Source organism: Aythya marila (genome assembly GCF_965140915.1).
Source record: "Aythya marila genome assembly, chromosome: W".
In the NCBI taxonomy this organism is placed as follows: domain Eukaryota; kingdom Metazoa; phylum Chordata; class Aves; order Anseriformes; family Anatidae; genus Aythya; species Aythya marila.
Window position 1 is genome coordinate 5,942,884 of NC_139081.1, and position 19,131 is coordinate 5,962,014.

At 44.9% G+C, this 19,131-nt stretch overlaps 1 protein-coding gene across 1 annotated transcript in view; it reads right to left on the bottom strand.

Annotated features, from left to right (window-relative positions):
• Window positions 1-19,131, bottom strand: part of LOC309889397 (microtubule-associated protein 1B-like) — a gene marked incomplete at both ends in the record, with an annotated part of 83,231 nt that overhangs the window by 16,353 nt on the left and 47,747 nt on the right. The window contains one exon of the mRNA XM_082782203.1: window positions 6,890-6,972. Within this exon, the coding sequence (XP_082638329.1) occupies window positions 6,890-6,972 (83 nt within the window). The remainder of the gene's footprint in view (window positions 1-6,889; window positions 6,973-19,131) is intronic.

The following is a 19,131-nucleotide window of genomic DNA, read 5'->3' on the forward strand; positions in this document are numbered from 1 at the left end:
TAGGGATAGACGAAAACACCACCTGTACTCCCGCTCCTTCCACTAACCGACCCAGTCCCCTAAAGTCCCGTTTGATAGTCTTCAGGCTTCTCTCTTCAGTGTCATCACTGCCAGACTGGACTATCAAAAGAGGATAATAGTCAGAGGGGCGAACCAGGTTGGGAAGCTTTCTGGCAATGTCCCTGACCCTGGCCTCAGGGAGGCAGCAGACTTCCCTATGGGTAGGGTCAGGCCGACAAATAGGGCCCTCTGTTCCCCTGAGAAGGGAGTCGCCTACAACAATCACCCTTCTTTCTGTCTTGGTGGAGGCAGTCCTGAGGCATGGAGCAGACTTCCTCGCCCTAGGCATGCTCCTGGGTAGACTTTCTACCTCATCCTCACCTACCTGTCTCTCAAGCTCCAGGGCCTCAAATCTGTTGTGTAAGGGCACCTGGGAAGGTGGGGCCGGTAGGGGGGGCATCGCCTTCGATGTCAAGCAGGGACCTGTCTCCATTCCTCCTCAACTCCTAGGTCCCCTCCCTCCGCCTGACAGCAACAGGGAAGGGGGTCCACCCCCATTTGGGGTGTCTCGCATCCATTGTGAAATGGCAGTGGCGCCCGATTTAAATGGCCCGCTGCTGATGCTGCTGGCTCTGCCTATGCCTCGTCAGCCTCCCTCGGTAGGGCTGCCGGGTCCTGGCGGCTCCCTCAAGTGGGCTTGATGCCAGAAAAAAAGCCCTGCCTGTCCCCCACTCTGCTGCAGAATGCGTCTGCCCCTCGGCTGATCACCTTGGCAAGTGGCGATTTTGATTATTTTGATTTGATAATTTTGATTAAGGTAAGGTACAAATCTCAAGTGTAGCATTCCTCTGTTCAAGAAGAATTAAGTTAAACCAGAATGGTGTTTTCAGAATAAGGCTATCCATGTATCAAACTCAATGAGAAGAGTCCATCCGGAACAACTCCACGTGTAGATATTGCATTCAAGCTCCATCTCCATGAAGGTGACATAATCACCTCATCTCTCCTAACAATCCATCATTTCAAATTTATATATTTATTGTTAAGCAATCAGTTGTTCTAAATAATTCCTTCTCATACCAGGGAGGCTACACGAGGAAGATTTGACTTAAATCTCTGCTGGAAAACTAATTTTTTCAGTACAAGTAGAAAACAGCCTCTGAAGAGTACGTATCTGAAAGAAGATCCCAACTCTACCACATCTTCATTGTTATTTTATTTAAAAAGTTATCTTCACTTTCAGCAGCTTAACGTTAAGCTCGGCACCTGGCGAGCAGTCTCTTAGGCCTTAAAGAGCCATGTGGGACCACAGTCAGAAACATGTGGTTTGCCAGATAGTGAGGGAGCTGTGGGCTCGTTTACTGATCCGACTGCTTCACCATCAGCCCCCCTGCCGCTACTGCCATCGCAGGCCTTTGCTGTTATGCCCCCTGTTGACCTGGATGTGCCTTTTGACCCAGGCCCTATTGGCCTTGAAAAGGAGACTGATATGTTTTTCTTGGATCTGGGAAGGTTAGGATACATAAGGCCCGAAGACTGAGTTGCTTGACAACTTAAAGCAAGATATATTGTTCATGAGGAATGGAAAATGGAGACTGTTGTTTTTAATCAAGAAAAGGAATGGAAAATGGAGACTGTTAAGTCATGGAACATAAAGGATTTTTTGTTATCTTTTCTGATTGTACATATGTATAGGCGTACTCGAGTTTAGTATTTAAAAGCAATGTTCTGTATATTTAGAATGTTTGCTGTTCGTGTGTGCGTGTTGGTGGAGCGTAGACTCCCCTCACACCCAGCGCTGTTTACTTGCCTTTTATAAATATTACTAATTTCAGATTGAGTTGAGACTTCGTTTATAACAGGAGGATGGCTTCTGTTATTAGTGCAGGCTCTGATTTGGTGCTGTCCTTATTGAGCACCCCCCCCTTCCCCCATCGGTGCCTCCCAGGCCCCCCAACACAATGCCGCTCACTGTTGCTCAGTCACCACTACATACCAGGTTCAGGTGATGCAGAGCTCATTCTGTGGCCTAAGGTTTCACTAAATTTACTCTACTAATGTGAAACAATAGCTACCTGAATTCTTTACATACTAGCAGCTTGTTTCCCTTTCTAGTTTTTGTAAGTAGGAGAAAGATTAATCAGTACAGCAGGGCGGTGGGGTAAGTATCCAACCATCCTGATAGGGAATTTCTCACAATGTCCTGGTATTAAATAATATTAGGGAAAGGCTGAAAGGGGAGTTTTAACACCATAGTTTTAATTAACCTGGTTCATTTGGTATGTCTGGGCACATGGGATTTACATAGGATGCTACCTGGCTTGAGAGTGCTCCCATGATGCATGATGGGGAGCACGTGTGTGCCATGCAGGACAGTGCTGCTGCTGGTGGGGAGTGGGGGACAACCCCTGTTATTTGCTAATTTCACAAATTGTGTTTGACAGTGTGGGAATAGAAATGTTGTTTTTGCAGAGTTACATTGTTTAGAAGGAAGGAATGTGGTACTGAGATATGCTTACAGTGATAAGAAAGCTTAGCAGGCGACCTTGTAAAATGCAGACAACCAGTCTCCTTAGGACAATTAGGTGAAAATCGCGGTGTTAAGTCAAGTCAGATAAGTGAAGAAACATTACCACTTCAAGCAGTAAAAATGTCAAAAGAAATTTGAAATTTAACAGGCTGGCAACTGAAGGCCATGCATTGTTTGTGAAGCATCAGATAGATTGTGAACCTGGATTACCCACTCAGTGGGGAAACGGGAGGGTCCTGTCATCAAAAAGTATATAAACTGTGTTTTGGAACTAGTAGATGCACTCTCTGCTGCTTGTGGGGCGCCCGCCATTGCAATCACGAATAAATTACTACTTCACTGAGGTCCTCGCCTGAGCCTAAGTTATTGGCTACGGAGTGTTTCTCACAATTTGGGGGCTCGTCCAGGATCCAGTCACCTACTGGGGAGCTCCACCGCCGCAGTAGCAGGAAGGCATGCCTTGCTGATTTCAGAGGTCCTGTGCATCGACAGTGGCGGTTCTGCGGAAAGCTGACAGAGGGCCCGAGACTGGTTAAAGAGGCAGGATCCGTGAAGTAGTGGGGAAGGGAAGAAGGTAGGCACTCTGGGTTTTTAAGAATCGATCCGGTAACTCTGTGCACAGACCAAGGTAAGAAATATTAAGTTTTGCCTTGGGGGTCGGGTGAGACTCTGTGTGATGTGCGAGTGAGACATACTTCTGTACGACGCAAGTGTGGAGTCCTGATCCGCGGTTCCGTGGCTCCGTGATGGGCGTGGCCGGAGACGGACGAAGCGTGAGATAAAGGAGAGAAAGGAAGAGTCTCGGGAAATTTGGTGTATGGTAAGCCCTCGCACAGGGAAGTGCTGGCACTACACCAGGGAAATTTGGTGTACGGTAACCCTTGTGTGATAAATTAGTAGAGGGTTTGTTCATTGTCCTTGAGAATTCAAAGAATCTACTGAGGAGATAAGGTTTCACAACTCACGGCATTGTGACATGGGGACAAATGGGGAAGGGGGGTTGGGTAAACATCCTTGTTAACACAAAGATTCTGTAAGATACCACCCACCCACCGCAAGACATCCTGTTTTGCCCCCACCTGAACACAAGCACAACGCGTGATCACCGGAGGAAGAATAACGACCCCCAAACAACAGACTGCGCAGCCTCAGAACAAGTCTCGACAAGTCGACAAGTCGATAGGTCTCGACAAGCTGGAACTTGAATGCTATAAAACAGCAACACTGGAAAGGGAAGTTGCGTGTCGTGGTGGAGCGGAGACTCCCCAGCCGCCCAGGACTGTTTTGATTGTGTCTGCTTACTTGATTAATAAAATAATTTCAATTGACCAGTAAATTGTGTGGTCTAATTTATAACACTTGCATGGGGGAGTGCTTGGAAGTACACCAGGGAATTTTGTAAACTCATAGGTGTGCGGTAACCCTTGCACAGGGAAGTGCTTGGCAGTACACCCCCATTTTTCAGAATCGGAATGTTAGTGTGTGGTACACTGCAGAAGGGAAATTTCTGTAGCAACATACTGACGAGGGCTATGAAAAATGGGAAATATGGGTTCCAGGGGACAGGGAGATATCCCTGGGGGAGTGCCTACCAATAGTTCTTCCTGAAGAATGGTAAGAAATTGGAAACATAAAATTAGAGGGGATTGTGAAAGAAAGAAAAAAAAAAAAAAAAAGGTTAAATATTGTGTATCAGTCTGGACAAAAGAACCAATTAAGGAAACAGCAGTATTTTGGCCAAAATACGGGTCTGATGAAAATTCAGTCTTTAAATTTATGTGTAAACAAGAAGATTCCTTTTTCGGAGAAGGAGACAAGTTATGCCCCCTATAATCCTATTATTGTACCCGTGGCAGCAGCAGTCACTCCAGGAAGGGAGACAGGGACTGTAATTAACACTGTCCCTAAAGAAGGATCGTACTCTAGGCTCTGGCAAGAATTAGAACAAGGTAGAAGATATATTGAGAATTTTGCCTTCCCTGATACTAACAGTGCTAACACTAACTGTGTATCCTCTTAGGTGAACTAACCCCCTCCTTACCAACGGAGAGGTTAGGACTTTTAAGAAGGAGAGGAAGTCTTTATTCGAGGACCCCAACAGCCTAGCTGAACAATTAGACCAATTCCTACAACCTGACTTATACTCTTGGGGAAGGGAATTATGTCTATAAGTATGTTGTTTACAGGGAAAGAAATGGGAATGATCAGGAGGAGAGCTGCTATACAAGAATGGTGTTATAAATGAGACTTCATTTATAACATTATAGTTTGGGGCAAGCAACTAGAACAAATCAATAAGAACATTTTAGGCTCTAGACCTTTTATTAGCCTCCCAAGGGGAAGTATGCACTTTAATAAATATTAGTTGCTGTATGTATATAAATGAGGCAGGATGAATTGAGACTGGTCTCAGAAAATATCTGGAAAAGATCAAGATCTTACATAATGTAGTTCAAGGTGACACCTCGTGGGGTTTTCGAGATTTATGGAAGAAAATGACTTCTTGGTTACTGAACCTTTCTTAGCTTAAGCAGTTACTTGTAGGAATATTGATCTTGCTTTTATTAGTATTCTTAACCTGTGTATTGGTACAGTATGTATTTTGGTGCTGTATAAAAGGCCTAGATGATTATGAAACCTGGAAGTGTAACCAAATCAAGCACCAAGTAAAAACTGGTAAGAATTTTATGAAAACTTTGAATCAAGGAGTGCTATAAGCAAAAGAATTTGCTTAAGATAAAGAAAAGGGGGGACTTGAGACAGGGAACAAGGTAAAGGATGTTGATTCCGTAGGTCTTAGCTAAGGCAATTATATGTTAACGACCCCTAAGTTAAGGGAGTAAAAGAGTGTATGCATAGATAATGGCACCAGCAAGAACTGGCTTGGACTGCTGAAGTCTGTCAAAGAAAGGAAAGGTCAGAAGTTTAGCAGCGAGGAAGACTTCTGGCCTTCATCAGAAGACCACCAGAGTATCTCGGATAACCACCCAAGGACTCTAGTACACATGCGAACAGGGGCAGGAACCCATGTTAATGATTCTTCAGAGACCTGATGAATATGCAAGACACTTACGGGAAATTAAATGAATATGTATTTATCCCACTAATAAGCACACTGCACATCCTTGGTGTGTGTATTTGGCGGAGCGATCCCCACACACATACGGTGCCATAATAAAGAATACCTGCTTAATAACTTTGGTTATTGAGTTTTCACTGCATCACTAGTGAGTTAATGAGGATTTGACAATTCTCTTCTGGGGCACTCTCCAAAGTCTATTGATCGTTTCACGTACATTTTGAAGGACACATCACATAGGTGTAATTCTTCTCAAAGATCTCAATTTGACTCAGGGCAACCAGTTTTTTTTCAAGCTCTTTTTCATGTGCAAAATAGGCATTCAGAGCTACCAGGCAATGGATGAGCAGAAGAAAAGCAGAAGAAAAGCAGATGCAGTTTCAGCACAGATGCCTCCACTTCAGCAAAAGGAAATTTGGTGCATTATGAGGAAAGGAGCACTGAGATCAGAGGTGTGTTTCTATCCTACACCGCTGACATTTTACCAGGAGTCTGGGAAACCAGGAAGAAAAAAAATCAAGGGATGGCTGATGATTTTGATGATATTTGCTCCTAACGTGCCTTTTCATCCATAGTTAGGCCCTGCTCTCATCCTGTCCACTTAATGCAGCTCCTGTTGATATTGAGTCAGAAGGACATATGGTTTTCTCCCTGGTAGAGTAATAGAACCAAATCTGAAATATTTTATGAACAGATGAGCCAAACCTTTACTATGTTTAGTTAGATAGAAGGAAGTCTAGAAACTCTGTATCTCTAGCGTCACCTTACCCACTAGTCAGCCTTATCTATAAGACCATACAGAACTCTGTCCCAGGATGGGGGAGGAGGTCAAGATAACCCAGGCCTGGAGGATGTGTCTGAAAAAGAATAGGTGAGGAACTCATGGTATGCATAGGTCCTTTGATATGTAAATGACTTATCTTAGTATGCATGCCTAAATTGACTATCGATGACCACCAGAAGACCCAGAAAGACCACCAGTAGAAACAAATGCACATGCATCCGGTACATTTACATATTTTAATGAGTAGGGAAACGGTATGAATATGTTAATTCTTTCTTGGAAATCTAATGAATATGTGTATTCTGTTTGTATATAACTCCCGTAGCTTGAACAATTCAGCACGCACACTAGGTGGAGCGATCCCCTGTGTGTCTGGCGCAGCAATTAAAGAATGCCTGCTTTCTAAAACTCCAAATTGAGTCTTAAGAGAACTTCTTTGATCGACTTTTACAGTAACAGTATGGTCCATGCAATGAAATATTTCTGACTGACTTACCTCAGTACTAACTGCTTCATCTGAGGGATTGATCAGGACTACAGTTTCTAAGACATTACTTGTATGGTGAAGAATTTTCTGACCTGCAAGCACAGAGAGAAAAAAAATAAAAGAAAATTTAAATTAAACCAGCCATCCAGCATGGTTTAAAACAGCACTTTCCATGAGCTAGCTATATGTCCCACCATTCAGTAGCTCTCTGGTAACCAAGAGCATCACACACTGGCCACAGCAGCTGAACTGGCTCATGTCTTCAGAAATATGTTATCATGTTGTCCTGTAATGGAACAAACTCTCCCTTGGAAAAGAAGAGGTATTGTCTATGTTTAAATAAACGTCCCTATAATCAAGTATCATTTATGTAGTACAGGACCAAAAAGAATGTTTATCATTTAACCTAAGCTCCCTTTGATCTGGGACAAAATACTCCTTCTGTAAGAAACAATAGAAAGTTGGCAAGAGAAAGTAGCCTTAAATTGTCCTTAGGTGACATGTGACCATATATGGATTAAAAAGGGTTAGGGTACTTCATCAGAAAAGACCACCAAAGACCACCAAGGACCCCCAAAGAAAGGAAGACATGCACAGAAGGTCCTGAAAAGGAGCCAAGAAGTATGACGATACATTTAATCAAGAAACTGGCATTAGGTGTGTGAAATGTGTTCATCTGATTCGTGTCAATATGGAACAATGCTAGGGCCGCATGATATGATGAAATGTGACCTTCGGTCTTACATATCCTTGTGTAACCACAAGTCTAAGAAAAACAGAGTGGTTAATATATATAGTTCTTGTATCTTGCAAAGGAATGGTCCAGCAATTCGTGTCAATAGGGGATTTGAAGGGTTAACATTGATGCCCAGGCCTGAGACTAGGAATCACAGAATCACAGAATTTCTAGGTTGGAAGAGACCTCAAGATCATCGAGTCCAACCTCTGATCTAACGCTAACAGTCCTCCACTAAACCATATCCCTAAGCTCTACATCTAAACATCTTTTAAACACCTCCAGGGATGGTGACTCCACCACTTCCCTGGGCAGCCTGTTCCAATGTTTAACAACCCTTTCGGTAAATAAGTTCTTCCTAACATCCAAACTAAAACTCCCCTGGTGCAACTTTTTCCCATTCCCCCTCGAAGGAGATAAGAGAAAGAAGGGTTTTGAGATAACTGCTGACTATTGCACAAGACACTGCACAAGTCTCTGACATCTGGCCCAGAGACTACCAAATGAGGAGAGAGATAAGCTGAAGGACAACTGAAGAACAAAGCCTGGGAGAAAGACTACAAGCCTTCAGCACAAGACCCCCAGAGGGACCACCGGAGACTGATACGTATGTGCCAGTGGGAGGGTTCGGATTCCAGGAACTAATTATAATAACCTTGCCTTTTCTAAGTAGTAATGAATATGTATTAGACTAGGAGCATAAAACCCAGCCGCCTGATGTAATAGGTGTGCGTCTTGGTGGAGCAGAGATTCCTGGCGCACCCAGCGCTGTTTGCTTGCCTCCATTTGTTTAATAAATTGTAAACTTTAATTGCAATCCTATTTGGGACTCAGTCATTTATTACAGGTGTGCTTGACTTGTGGAAAATCCAACGAGCACCCAGGCCTAAATAAGAGCAATAGCTCTCCTGAGTGTGTGAGAATTGGATTATTGCACACTGGGGAAAGGATCTGCTTTTTCATACAACAGCCCTAGGGGCCAGAAACTCCAGAAATTCAAGGCAATTAAAAAAAAAAAAACAAAAAACTAGCAATAGCAATGGGCCCTGCCTCTTCTCCCTGACAGGAGGACTCCCTGTTACTCACCTTGGTCTCACTGAGCTGGTGTGGATCAGGGACTAGAGTAACTGTCACCAGCTGAGCGTATGGCCCTGTATTTTTATGGACTTATCTACACCACAGATATACCTGAGATTACACAGTCCTGTAACATGAACAGGTGGTTTTAAATAAGGTTTTCCAGGAACTATTAGCAGCTTAGCCACAGCAGCTGGAAAGCCAGCACGGGCTGCAAACTTCCCCTACAAGAAGCAAAGTGAATACTTGCAACATACACCTGCACTGCAAATTGTGAGAAACACTCTGTAGCCAATAACTTAGGCTCAGGCGAGGACCTCAGTGAAGTAGTAATTTATTCGTGATTGCAATGGCGGGCGCCCCACAAGCAGCAGAGAGTGCATCTACTAGTTCCAAAACACAGTTTATATACTTTTTGATGACAGGACCCTCCCCCGTTTCCCCACTGAGTGGGTAATCCAGGTTCACAATCTATCTGATGCTTCACAAACAATGCATGGCCTTCAGTTGCCAGCCTGTTAAATTTCAAATTTCTTTTGACATTTTTACTGCTTGAAGTGGTAATGTTTCTTCACTTATCTGACTTGACTTAACACCGCGATTTTCACCTAATTGTCCTAAGGAGACTGGTTGTCTGCATTTTACAAGGTCGCCTGCTAAGCTTTCTTATCACTGTAAGCATATCTCAGTACCACATTCCTTCCTTCTAAACAATGTAACTCTGCAAAAACAACATTTCTATTCCCACACTGTCAAACACAATTTGTGAAATTAGCAAATAACAGGGGTTGTCCCCCACTCCCCACCAGCAGCAGCACTGTCCTGCATGGCACACACGTGCTCCCCATCATGCATCATGGGAGCACTCTCAAGCCAGGTAGCATCCTATGTAAATCCCATGTGCCCAGACATACCAAATGAACCAGGTTAATTAAAACTATGGTGTTAAAACTCCCCTTTCAGCCTTTCCCTAATATTATTTAATACCAGGACATTGTGAGAAATTCCCTATCAGGATGGTTGGATACTTACCCCACCGCCCTGCTGTACTGATTAATCTTTCTCCTACTTACAAAAACTAGAAAGGGAAACAAGCTGCTAGTATGTAAAGAATTCAGGTAGCTATTGTTTCACATTAGTAGAGTAAATTTAGTGAAACCTTAGGCCACAGAATGAGCTCTGCATCACCTGAACCTGGTATGTAGTGGTGACTGAGCAACAGTGAGCGGCATTGTGTTGGGGGGCCTGGGAGGCACCGATGGGGGAAGGGGGGGGTGCTCAATAAGGACAGCACCAAATCAGAGCCTGCACTAATAACAGAAGCCATCCTCCTGTTATAAACGAAGTCTCAACTCAATCTGAAATTAGTAATATTTATAAAAGGCAAGTAAACAGCGCTGGGTGTGAGGGGAGTCTACGCTCCACCAACACGCACACACGAACAGCAAACATTCTAAATATACAGAACATTGCTTTTAAATACTAAACTCGAGTACGCCTATACATATGTACAATCAGAAAAGATAACAAAAAATCCTTTATGTTCCATGACTTAACAGTCTCCATTTTCCATTCCTTTTCTTGATTAAAAACAACAGTCTCCATTTTCCATTCCTCATGAACAATATATCTTGCTTTAAGTTGTCAAGCAACTCAGTCTTCGGGCCTTATGTATCCTAACCTTCCCAGATCCAAGAAAAACATATCAGTCTCCTTTTCAAGGCCAATAGGGCCTGGGTCAAAAGGCACTGCGATGGCAGTAGCGGCAGGGGGGCTGATGGTGAAGCAGTCAGATCAGTAAACGAGCCCTACACCATAGGCTCCCCCACTACTACTGCCATCGCAGGCCTTTTCTGTTACGCCCCCTGTTGACCTGACCGTGCCTTTTGACCCAGGCCTATTGGCCTTGAAAAGGAGATGGATATGCTTTTCTTCGATCTGGGAAGAACGGGATGCATAAGGCCTGAAGACCAAATTGCTTAACAACTTAAAGCAAGATGTATTGTTCCCACGACTAGCCCTGGAATTCTCCTGTGTTTGTAATCAAGAAAAGGAATGAAAAATGGAGACTGTTAAGTCATGGAACTTAAAGGATTGTTTGTTACCTTTCCTGATTGTATAGGCATACTTGGGTTTAGTATGTAAAAGCAATGTTCTGTATATTTAGAAAGTTTGCTGTTTGTGTGTGCGTGTTGGTGGAGCGTAGACTCCCTGCACACCCAGTGCTGTTGACTTGCCTTTTATACCTTTTATAAATATTTTTTATAAATATTACTAAATTCAGATTGCGTTGAGACTTCATTTATAACACTGATACATGGGTACCATTACATTCTTGGTGCTTTAATTAAGATTAGACTCTTTGAGTGAACTCTGGATGCCTGGGGAGATCCATTCTGCTAGGGGAAACAACGCGATCCCCTAACAAACTGTAAAAAGCAATGATAGGCAACAAGAGTGAACAGACATGCAAAATACATCTAGCTCCTGGATGAATAATATGCAAGCAATTTTAGTGCAGCCTCACAGCCCATTGGCTTTCATACTTTGTGTATTTAGTAATGGTATTCATCTGACTGGGATTTGATGCAAGAAAAACAAAACACTACTCTTGACTTTTTTTTTCTCACAGTAATTGGCAACTCTTTATCAGCATGTCTTTCTGTGAGAACTGCAGTAAGATTAATTATCAGCTGTGTTGTCATTGAGAAACTGGTAATTAGTCTGAAAACCAGAATAGCTTTCCCTTCCACGTAAACTGCATTCCTGAAAAAAACAAGAGCAGTGTCAAGGCAGTCTGAGTGGGTGGGTAGCCAGCCTTTCCCACACAGCCCCTGCCTGCACCCCTCCTGCACTCCTCCTCCTCCTTGTCCTGCCTGCACCTATCCTCCTTGCCTTGAGCTCACTGAGCTCAAATTTCAATGCATCATTTCTTGTTGCTCTGGGGAAGCTCTGCATATATAAACACATGCTTATATAAGCATATAAGCTTATAATCAAATGACAGAAAGTAAATAAGAAGGGGGGAAAAAAAGAATATTCTCAAAATGTGAGATGGGGTTGCTGTCTATTGTCTTGTGTGTGACAGTGCCTAGAGACTTGGGGCTAATGATCTAATTCATTTAAAGAAAGCTAGTTTTCTTAACATCTGTTCTTTTTGGTGTACTTATTTGAAAGCAGATAGACTGTATATTGTGAAAGGGAAAGAGGGCAGGTCTCCCTCTGTAGCATCCAGTTCTGGCATTAGACTTTGTAATTAATTTTATTTTAATAGCTCTTCTTCCTTGCCTAACAGGAACGCATACATAAGGTTACATTCAGTAAAACATCCAATTGCTCTGTTAATAGAAGATCCCCATGATCTGACAATTTAGTTATCCTGCAAATGCCCTGTGGGGGTGGTTACAGCAATGGAAGCAAAATAACTGGCAGAGCAGGGGCAAACCCATCTGGGCTGCTGCATTGTGGCAAGATATTGCTGCCCGGGTAGAGAACCTGGTTGTAAAGGTACACCATGTAGATGCTTGCATACCTGAGAGTCGAGCCACTGAAGAACATCAAAACAACCAGCAGGTGGATCAGGCTGCTAAGATTGAAGTAGCTCAGGTGGACCTGGACTGCCAACATAAAGGTGAATTATTTATAGCCCGATGGGCCCATGACACCTCAGGCCATCAAGGCAGAGATGCAACATACAGATGGACTCGTGATCGAGGGGTGGACCTTACCATGCACACTATTGCACAGGTTAATCATGATTGTGAAATGTGCTGCAATCGAGCAAGCCAAGACGTTAAAGCCTCTTTGGTATGGAGCACGATGGCTGAAATGTAAATATGGGGAGGCCTGGCAGATTGATTACATCACACTCCCTCAAACTCACAATGGCAAGCGCCACGTACTTACAATGGTGGAAGCAACCACCGGATGGCTGGAAACATATCCTGTGCCCCATGCCACTGCCCTGAATACTATCCTGGGCCTTGAAAAGCAAGTCCTATGGCGACGTGGCACCCCAGAAAGAATTGAGTCAGACAATGAGATTCATTTCCGAAACAACCTTATGGACACTTGGGCCAAAGAGCATGGTATTGAGTGGGTGTATCACATCCCCTATTATGCACCAGCCTCCGGGAAAGTCGAGCAATGCAATGGATTGTTAAAGGCTACACTGAAGGCAATGGGTGCTAGGACATTCAAAAACTGGGACACACATTTGGCAAAGACCACCTGGTTAGTCGACGCTAGGGGATCTGACAATCGAGCTTGACCTGCCCAATCAAAGCTGTTATATACTGTAAAAGGGGATAAAGTTCCTGTAGTGCACGTAAAAAACATGCTGGGGAAGGCACTCTAGGCTACTCCTGTCTCAGGCAAAGGCAAACCTTGGGATTGCTTTTGCTTAGGGACCTGGATACACTTGGTGGGTAATGCAGAAGAATGGGGAAATCGGATATGTACCTGAAGAGGATTTGACTTGGGAAGAGAATAGTATATGATTTGAACTGTATGATGTTAATTGCTATATAATACTGTATGTCATCACTACTATGATGGCTATATGTCCTATTAATGGTATCACACTAACAGTCATGTAGATAACAATGAATGAATGTTAATAGAATTGGACAAGCATAGCTGTGTGATGTAGCCAGAACAGGCTTCAGCATGCGACGATCCAACATCACACACCATCTGATCTGCCCTGAAAGATTGTTAAGACATATGGAGCCCAAAGTCAGTCATGGACTACACAAACTCAGTGGACATTTTATATACATATATGAAAATTGGTGATTAATTATCATAATATTATAATGGAAACTGTGGGACCCGAGCATGGCATAAATGGTATGGAATAAGGGGTGGATATTGTTCTGGTTTCAGCTAGGATAGAGTTAATTTTCCTCCTAGTAGCTGGGAGGGTGCTGTGTTTGGGATTTAGGATGAGAATAATGCTGATAACACACTGATGTTTTCGTTGTTGCAGAGCAGTGCTTACACTAAGCCAAGGACTTTTCAGCTTCTTGCTCTGTCCTGCCAGTGGGCAGGCTGGGGGTGCATGCTGCCCTGGTGATGTTCCCTCCCCACCTCTTGCCCACCCCCAGCCTGCTGGCTCCTGGGGGGGTTAGAGGGAGTCCTGATGCTGTGCCAGTATTGCTCAGCAGTATACACAACACTGGTGTGATACCAATGCTGTTCTAGCTACAGGTGAAGAGCACAGCACTGTATGAGCTGATACAGGGAAAGTTAACTCCATCCCAGCCAGATCCTGTACACCTGGAGACACAGCAGAAGTTCCCTGTTCAACCATGTGGGTCTTCTTCTCTGCCAGCTCATCTTACGGCACACTGGGACAGACTGCCTCTGGGCCTTTAAGACTTCCTTCTTGAGGAGCGTCCAGCTTTCCTTGACCCCTCTGCCCTTCAGGACTATTCCAAAGGGACCCCCCGCACCAGTGTCCTGAACAATCAAAGTCTGCCCTCCAGAAGTCCAAGGTAGCAGTTTTACTGACCCCCCTTCCTGACTTCCCCAAGAATAGAGAACTCTACCATTTTGTGGTCACTCTGCCCAAGACAGCTCCCGACCACCACATCTCCCACCAGTCCTTCTCTGTTCATGAACAGTAAGTCTAGCAGGGCACCCCCTCCAGTAGACTCACTAACCAGCTGCGTCAGGAAGCTATCTTCCATACTCTCCAGGAACCTCCTAGACTGCTTCCTCTGGGCTGTATTGTATTTCCAGGATACGTCCGGGAAGATAAAGTCCCTGTCCTGGTTTTGGCTAGGATAGAGTTAATTTTCCTCCTAGTAGCTGGGAGGGTGCTGTGTTTGGGATTTAGGATGAGAATAATGTTGATATCACACTGATGTTTTCATTGTTGCAGAGCAGTGCTTACACTAAGCCAAGGACTTTTCAGCTTCTCACACTGTCCTGCAAGCAGGCAGGCTGGGGGTGCAGCAGGAGCTGGGAGGGGACAGACCCAGGACAGCTGACTCAAACTGGCCAAAGGGGTATTCCATACCATCTGACGTCATGCTGAACAATTAATATGGGCGGACTGGCCAGGGTGGGGGGGACCGGCTGCTCGGGGATAGGCTGGGCATCGGTCAGTGGGAGGGTGCGCGAACGGCTGTGTGCTGCTTAGCTGCCGGCCGGGTTAAACCACAACAGTCCCCCATGAGAACAAGCACCGGCAATTGCATGACTTCTGCCAGCTGCTTATAGAACGCCTCATCCTTCTCTTCATCCTGGTTTGGTGGTCTATAAAAGATCCCCACCAGAATGTCTGCCTTGTTGGCCTTCCCCCTGATCCTTATCCATAGGGACTTGACCTTATCATTCCCAGCCCCGAGCTCAACAACATCAAAACACTCTCTAATATAGAGAGCCACGCTACCGCCCCTTCTTTGTTGCCTGTCCCTTCTGGAGTGCTTGTAGCCATCCATTGCAGCACTCCAGTTGTGGGAGTGGTCACGTTTCAGTGAAGGCAACTAAGTTGTAGTTTGCCTGCCACGCAATGGCTTCCAGCTCCTCCTGTTTGTTGTCCATGCTGAGTGCATTAGCGTAGATACACTTCAACTGAGCCATTGCCTTCACCCCCAACCCTGGCATTGCTCCCCCAGGCTCATCTCTATCAAGCCTCATTTCATCCCCGTCCCCCTTCATACCTAGTTGTAACTTTTAGCCCTCTTTAGCTTTTAAGCCCTCTCAACGAGCCCCAGCAGCTCCTGGGCTGGGATCCCTTTCCCCCTTTGAGATAGGGGGGACCCTTCTGCAGCCATCAGGCCAGGTGTCAAGTAAACCACCCCATGGTCAAAAAAAAAACACAACAAAATTCCTGCAGTGGCACCAGCCATGTGTTGATCAGCTGGTTTTTCTGGGTCCTCTCAGTATCCCTCTCTGCCATTGAAGGGATAGAGGAAAACACCACCTGTGCTCCCACTCCATCCAGTAACCACCCCAATGCCCTGAAGTCCCTTTTGATAGCCTTCAGGCTTCTCTCAGCGATTTCATTGCTGCCAGCCTGAATTATCTCTAAGGGGTAATAATGGGAGGAGCGAACCAGGCCAGGAAGTTTCCTGGTAATGTCCCTGACCCAGGCCCCAGGGAGGCAGCAGACTTCCCTATGGATAGGGTCAGGCCGACATATGGGGCCCCCTGTTCCCCTCAGAAGGGAGTTGCCTACAACAGCTACCCTTCTTTCCTTCTTGGTGGAGGCAGTCTTGAGGCATGGAGTAAAATTCCTTGCCCTAGACAACCTCATGGGTGGTCCTTCCACCACATCCTCACCTACCCATTCCTCAAGCTCCAGAGCCTCAAACCTATTGTGTAAGGATACCTGTCATCTTAAGAGAAGGTTCAGTGGTGAAGAAATTTCCAGGGTGAAATATGACAGTTAGGCATTGAATCTGTTCCCTGATAGTCTCCTTGGCAACATAGCCTGCAACCTTAGGTATTGGTAGCCCTCGGTCTAACTGATAACCGAGTCATGTCCTCTGGGTGAACTTTGCTCATTACAATCTCATTATAATGCCAAAACACATTTCCATCCCCAAAGCTACTCACCTCCAAGGTGCGACCACCCCTCACTGAGCATGGGCTCTGAATTTCTCTGAGCCTATACCTTTAAACAAATGCGAGAAAAATTTATACCAATCAACAAAGACACGTATGACTGAAGTCACTCAAGCTCCACACAAAAGTAAGAAAATAGTATAAAAATGGCTCAAGAGAAGGAAAATGTAGGGGAAGACACCATCACAGATAAGTTGTAAGGACATCGCTGACTTCGGGGATCAGTTGATGGGCTGAACCTCTCTTCCCCCCCCCACAGGGACTCCTATTGGGTAAGATTTGAACTCTCGGTTATACCGAGTGCTTCCTCGGGAAACCTAACATTCTCTATAGAGTTGTTTCATAAGTTAGTACATGTGTAGTTGGTTGTGTTTTTCATATTCTGGGTATTTGTGTGAGAAACAAAGTTGTGTTTTTGCAGTAGAGAATTACTTTTCTGTATTCCAAGGTAGTTGTGTAGTCATAATAACGAGAAATGCTAAGTAGATAAGTGGACAGTAGAAGGCCTCACTGTTCCAAAATAAGGTAGAAGCTTGAGAGAAACAGGATGAGCATTATGAGAACAGCAAAACAAAGATCACGAGTTCTCAAAACATGAGAAAGGCAAAATTAAAGGGTTGAAAAAAAGAAAAATTGTACATATATGGTAAAGAGGAGCATCGAGTAGCTTGTGAACCTGTAGTACTCAGACAATGAGGAAACAGGGGAGGTGATCAGGCATCGGGTAATAGGGAATAAAAGGTTATGATTTGTTTACTAAAATGTGCTCCTGATTGACAGGACGCCCGCCATTGCAATCACGAATAAAATAGCTTCACAGAAGATCCTGTCTGAAGAAAATTATTAGAGATTTTTCTCACAATTTGGGGGCTCGTCTGGAATCTTGTTGCCTGCCGAAGATCTCTTGCCACCACAGACAGGAAGGTGCACCCCGCTGATTTCAGTGGTGCCATCGGGGGTGGTGGGTCATCTCGGTATGGCCGGCAAAGGACTGAGACTGTTAATCTGAAGACAGACTCTGCGAAGCACTGGGGAGAAGGGAGGTCAGCACAGACATACAGAGACACAGCCCAGATATAGTTCAGCCCAGATCGGGAACAGGCACGGGGATTACTGCTGATAACCCAGACTGGGAAGCCATGCACGGACCGAGGTAAGGGAAACTTTACCATATCTTGCCTCGGGTTGGGTTTCGGGAGACTTGTGTGGAGTGTGAATGAGATGCACTTTTAGTGCGAAGCGAGTGTGGAGTCCCGATCCGTGAGGTTCTGTAGTCCCATGAGGGGACGAACAAAGTCCCCTCGGCTGGAGAGAGACAAAGCGAAAGAGAGACAAGTGAAAGAGAGTCTCGGGGGGGCTGGGCCCTTAGGTGTACGGTACCCCGAGCACGGTGAATTGAGGTGCTCAGCAGTACACCCCACCTCTGTCCTAATCCTAGGTGAAGGCGTGTGGTACCCTGTGGGTGGTAAAGTCCACAGCAGCACGTCTGGAAGAGATGGGGATTAAGGGTTCCAAGAGTCAGCAGTGTGGGGTTAGAGACCCCGGCATTGTGCCTAAAGATAGCCCTTTGGAGAGAATGATAAGGTTTTGGAAAAACAAGCCAAAAGCTAGGGAAAAGGATTAAAAAATATGAAAAAATATTTAAAAATGGTTTGACGTTGTGTAATTGTCTGGCCTAAAAAGCTAATAAAAGGAACTTCAGTATTTTGGCTAAAATACGGGTCCGATGAAAATTCAGGCTTGAAATTTATACGTAAACAATAAGGTTCCATTTTCAGAGGAGGAATCAAGTTATGCTCCCTATAATCCTAATATTGCACCGGAGGCAGCAGCAACTGCTCCAGGAGGGGAGACAGGGACTGCAATTGACGCTGTCCCTGGAGAAGTTGCCGGGGAGCGCAGAGCAGCAGGAGTGGAGGCGGGGGGTCCCGGTAGGGCCGTGCAGGGCCAGTGCCACTCCCCCCTTACCAGCAGAAAGGTTAGGAGTTTTAAGAAGGAAATGAAGTCTTTAATTGAGGGCCTAGCAGAGCAGTCAAATCCATTTCTAAGGCCTAATTTGTATTCCTGGGGGGGAAATGTCAATCTTGGGTATGTTATTCACTGGAGAAGAATGTTTAGGAGGGGAATGATTTGCCAGGCAGCTATGCAAGAATGGGAAAGAACTAACCCCCCCCCTCCCCCGACTGAGAGTAATTCCGATAGAGCAGAAATATCTGCTTATCCATCTGAAATAGTAACATCCCACAACATAGAAATCCTATGAGAGACTCGGGGTCAGAATTAGAAAGTACTCGGGGATGAATCCTGAGGACTCGGTAGCCTAAAGGCTCTTTAAAGTTCATGTTGTGATTAAAGTCTGGCCAGATATACAGAAAAAGTTCCAGAAGGTGAGAGGATGGAGTGAACAGTGCAGGTAGTATGAAGGTGTATGCCAGGAGGGGAGATGAGAAGGAGAAGCAGAGAGCAAAATAAATGGTATTCACAGCATACTGGGTAGTGAGGCAAAGGGGGAGATCCTGGAGGGCCCAGGATGGAAAGGAGAGGAAGAGAGATGGAGGAATAGCAGACAAGGAAAACTACCTGTGTTGCAGCCTAAATCCTAGCAGGGACAGGCTTTGAGAAGATGTTTTAAGTGTGGCCAGGCCGGCCACTTCAAATAGGAATATCCAGAGCGGAAGAAGGAGAGACTGCTGTTATAAATTCAGAATAAGGGAGTTGGGGCTTCTCAGAAAGCTAGTTCCCTGATAAATGAAAAAGTGTACCTCAAGGGTTCCTCAAGTGTACCTCAGTGGGGATTATATGACAATTACTGTTGCAGGCAAAACAGACTTAGCATAGGAAGATTAATAAAATTGATTAC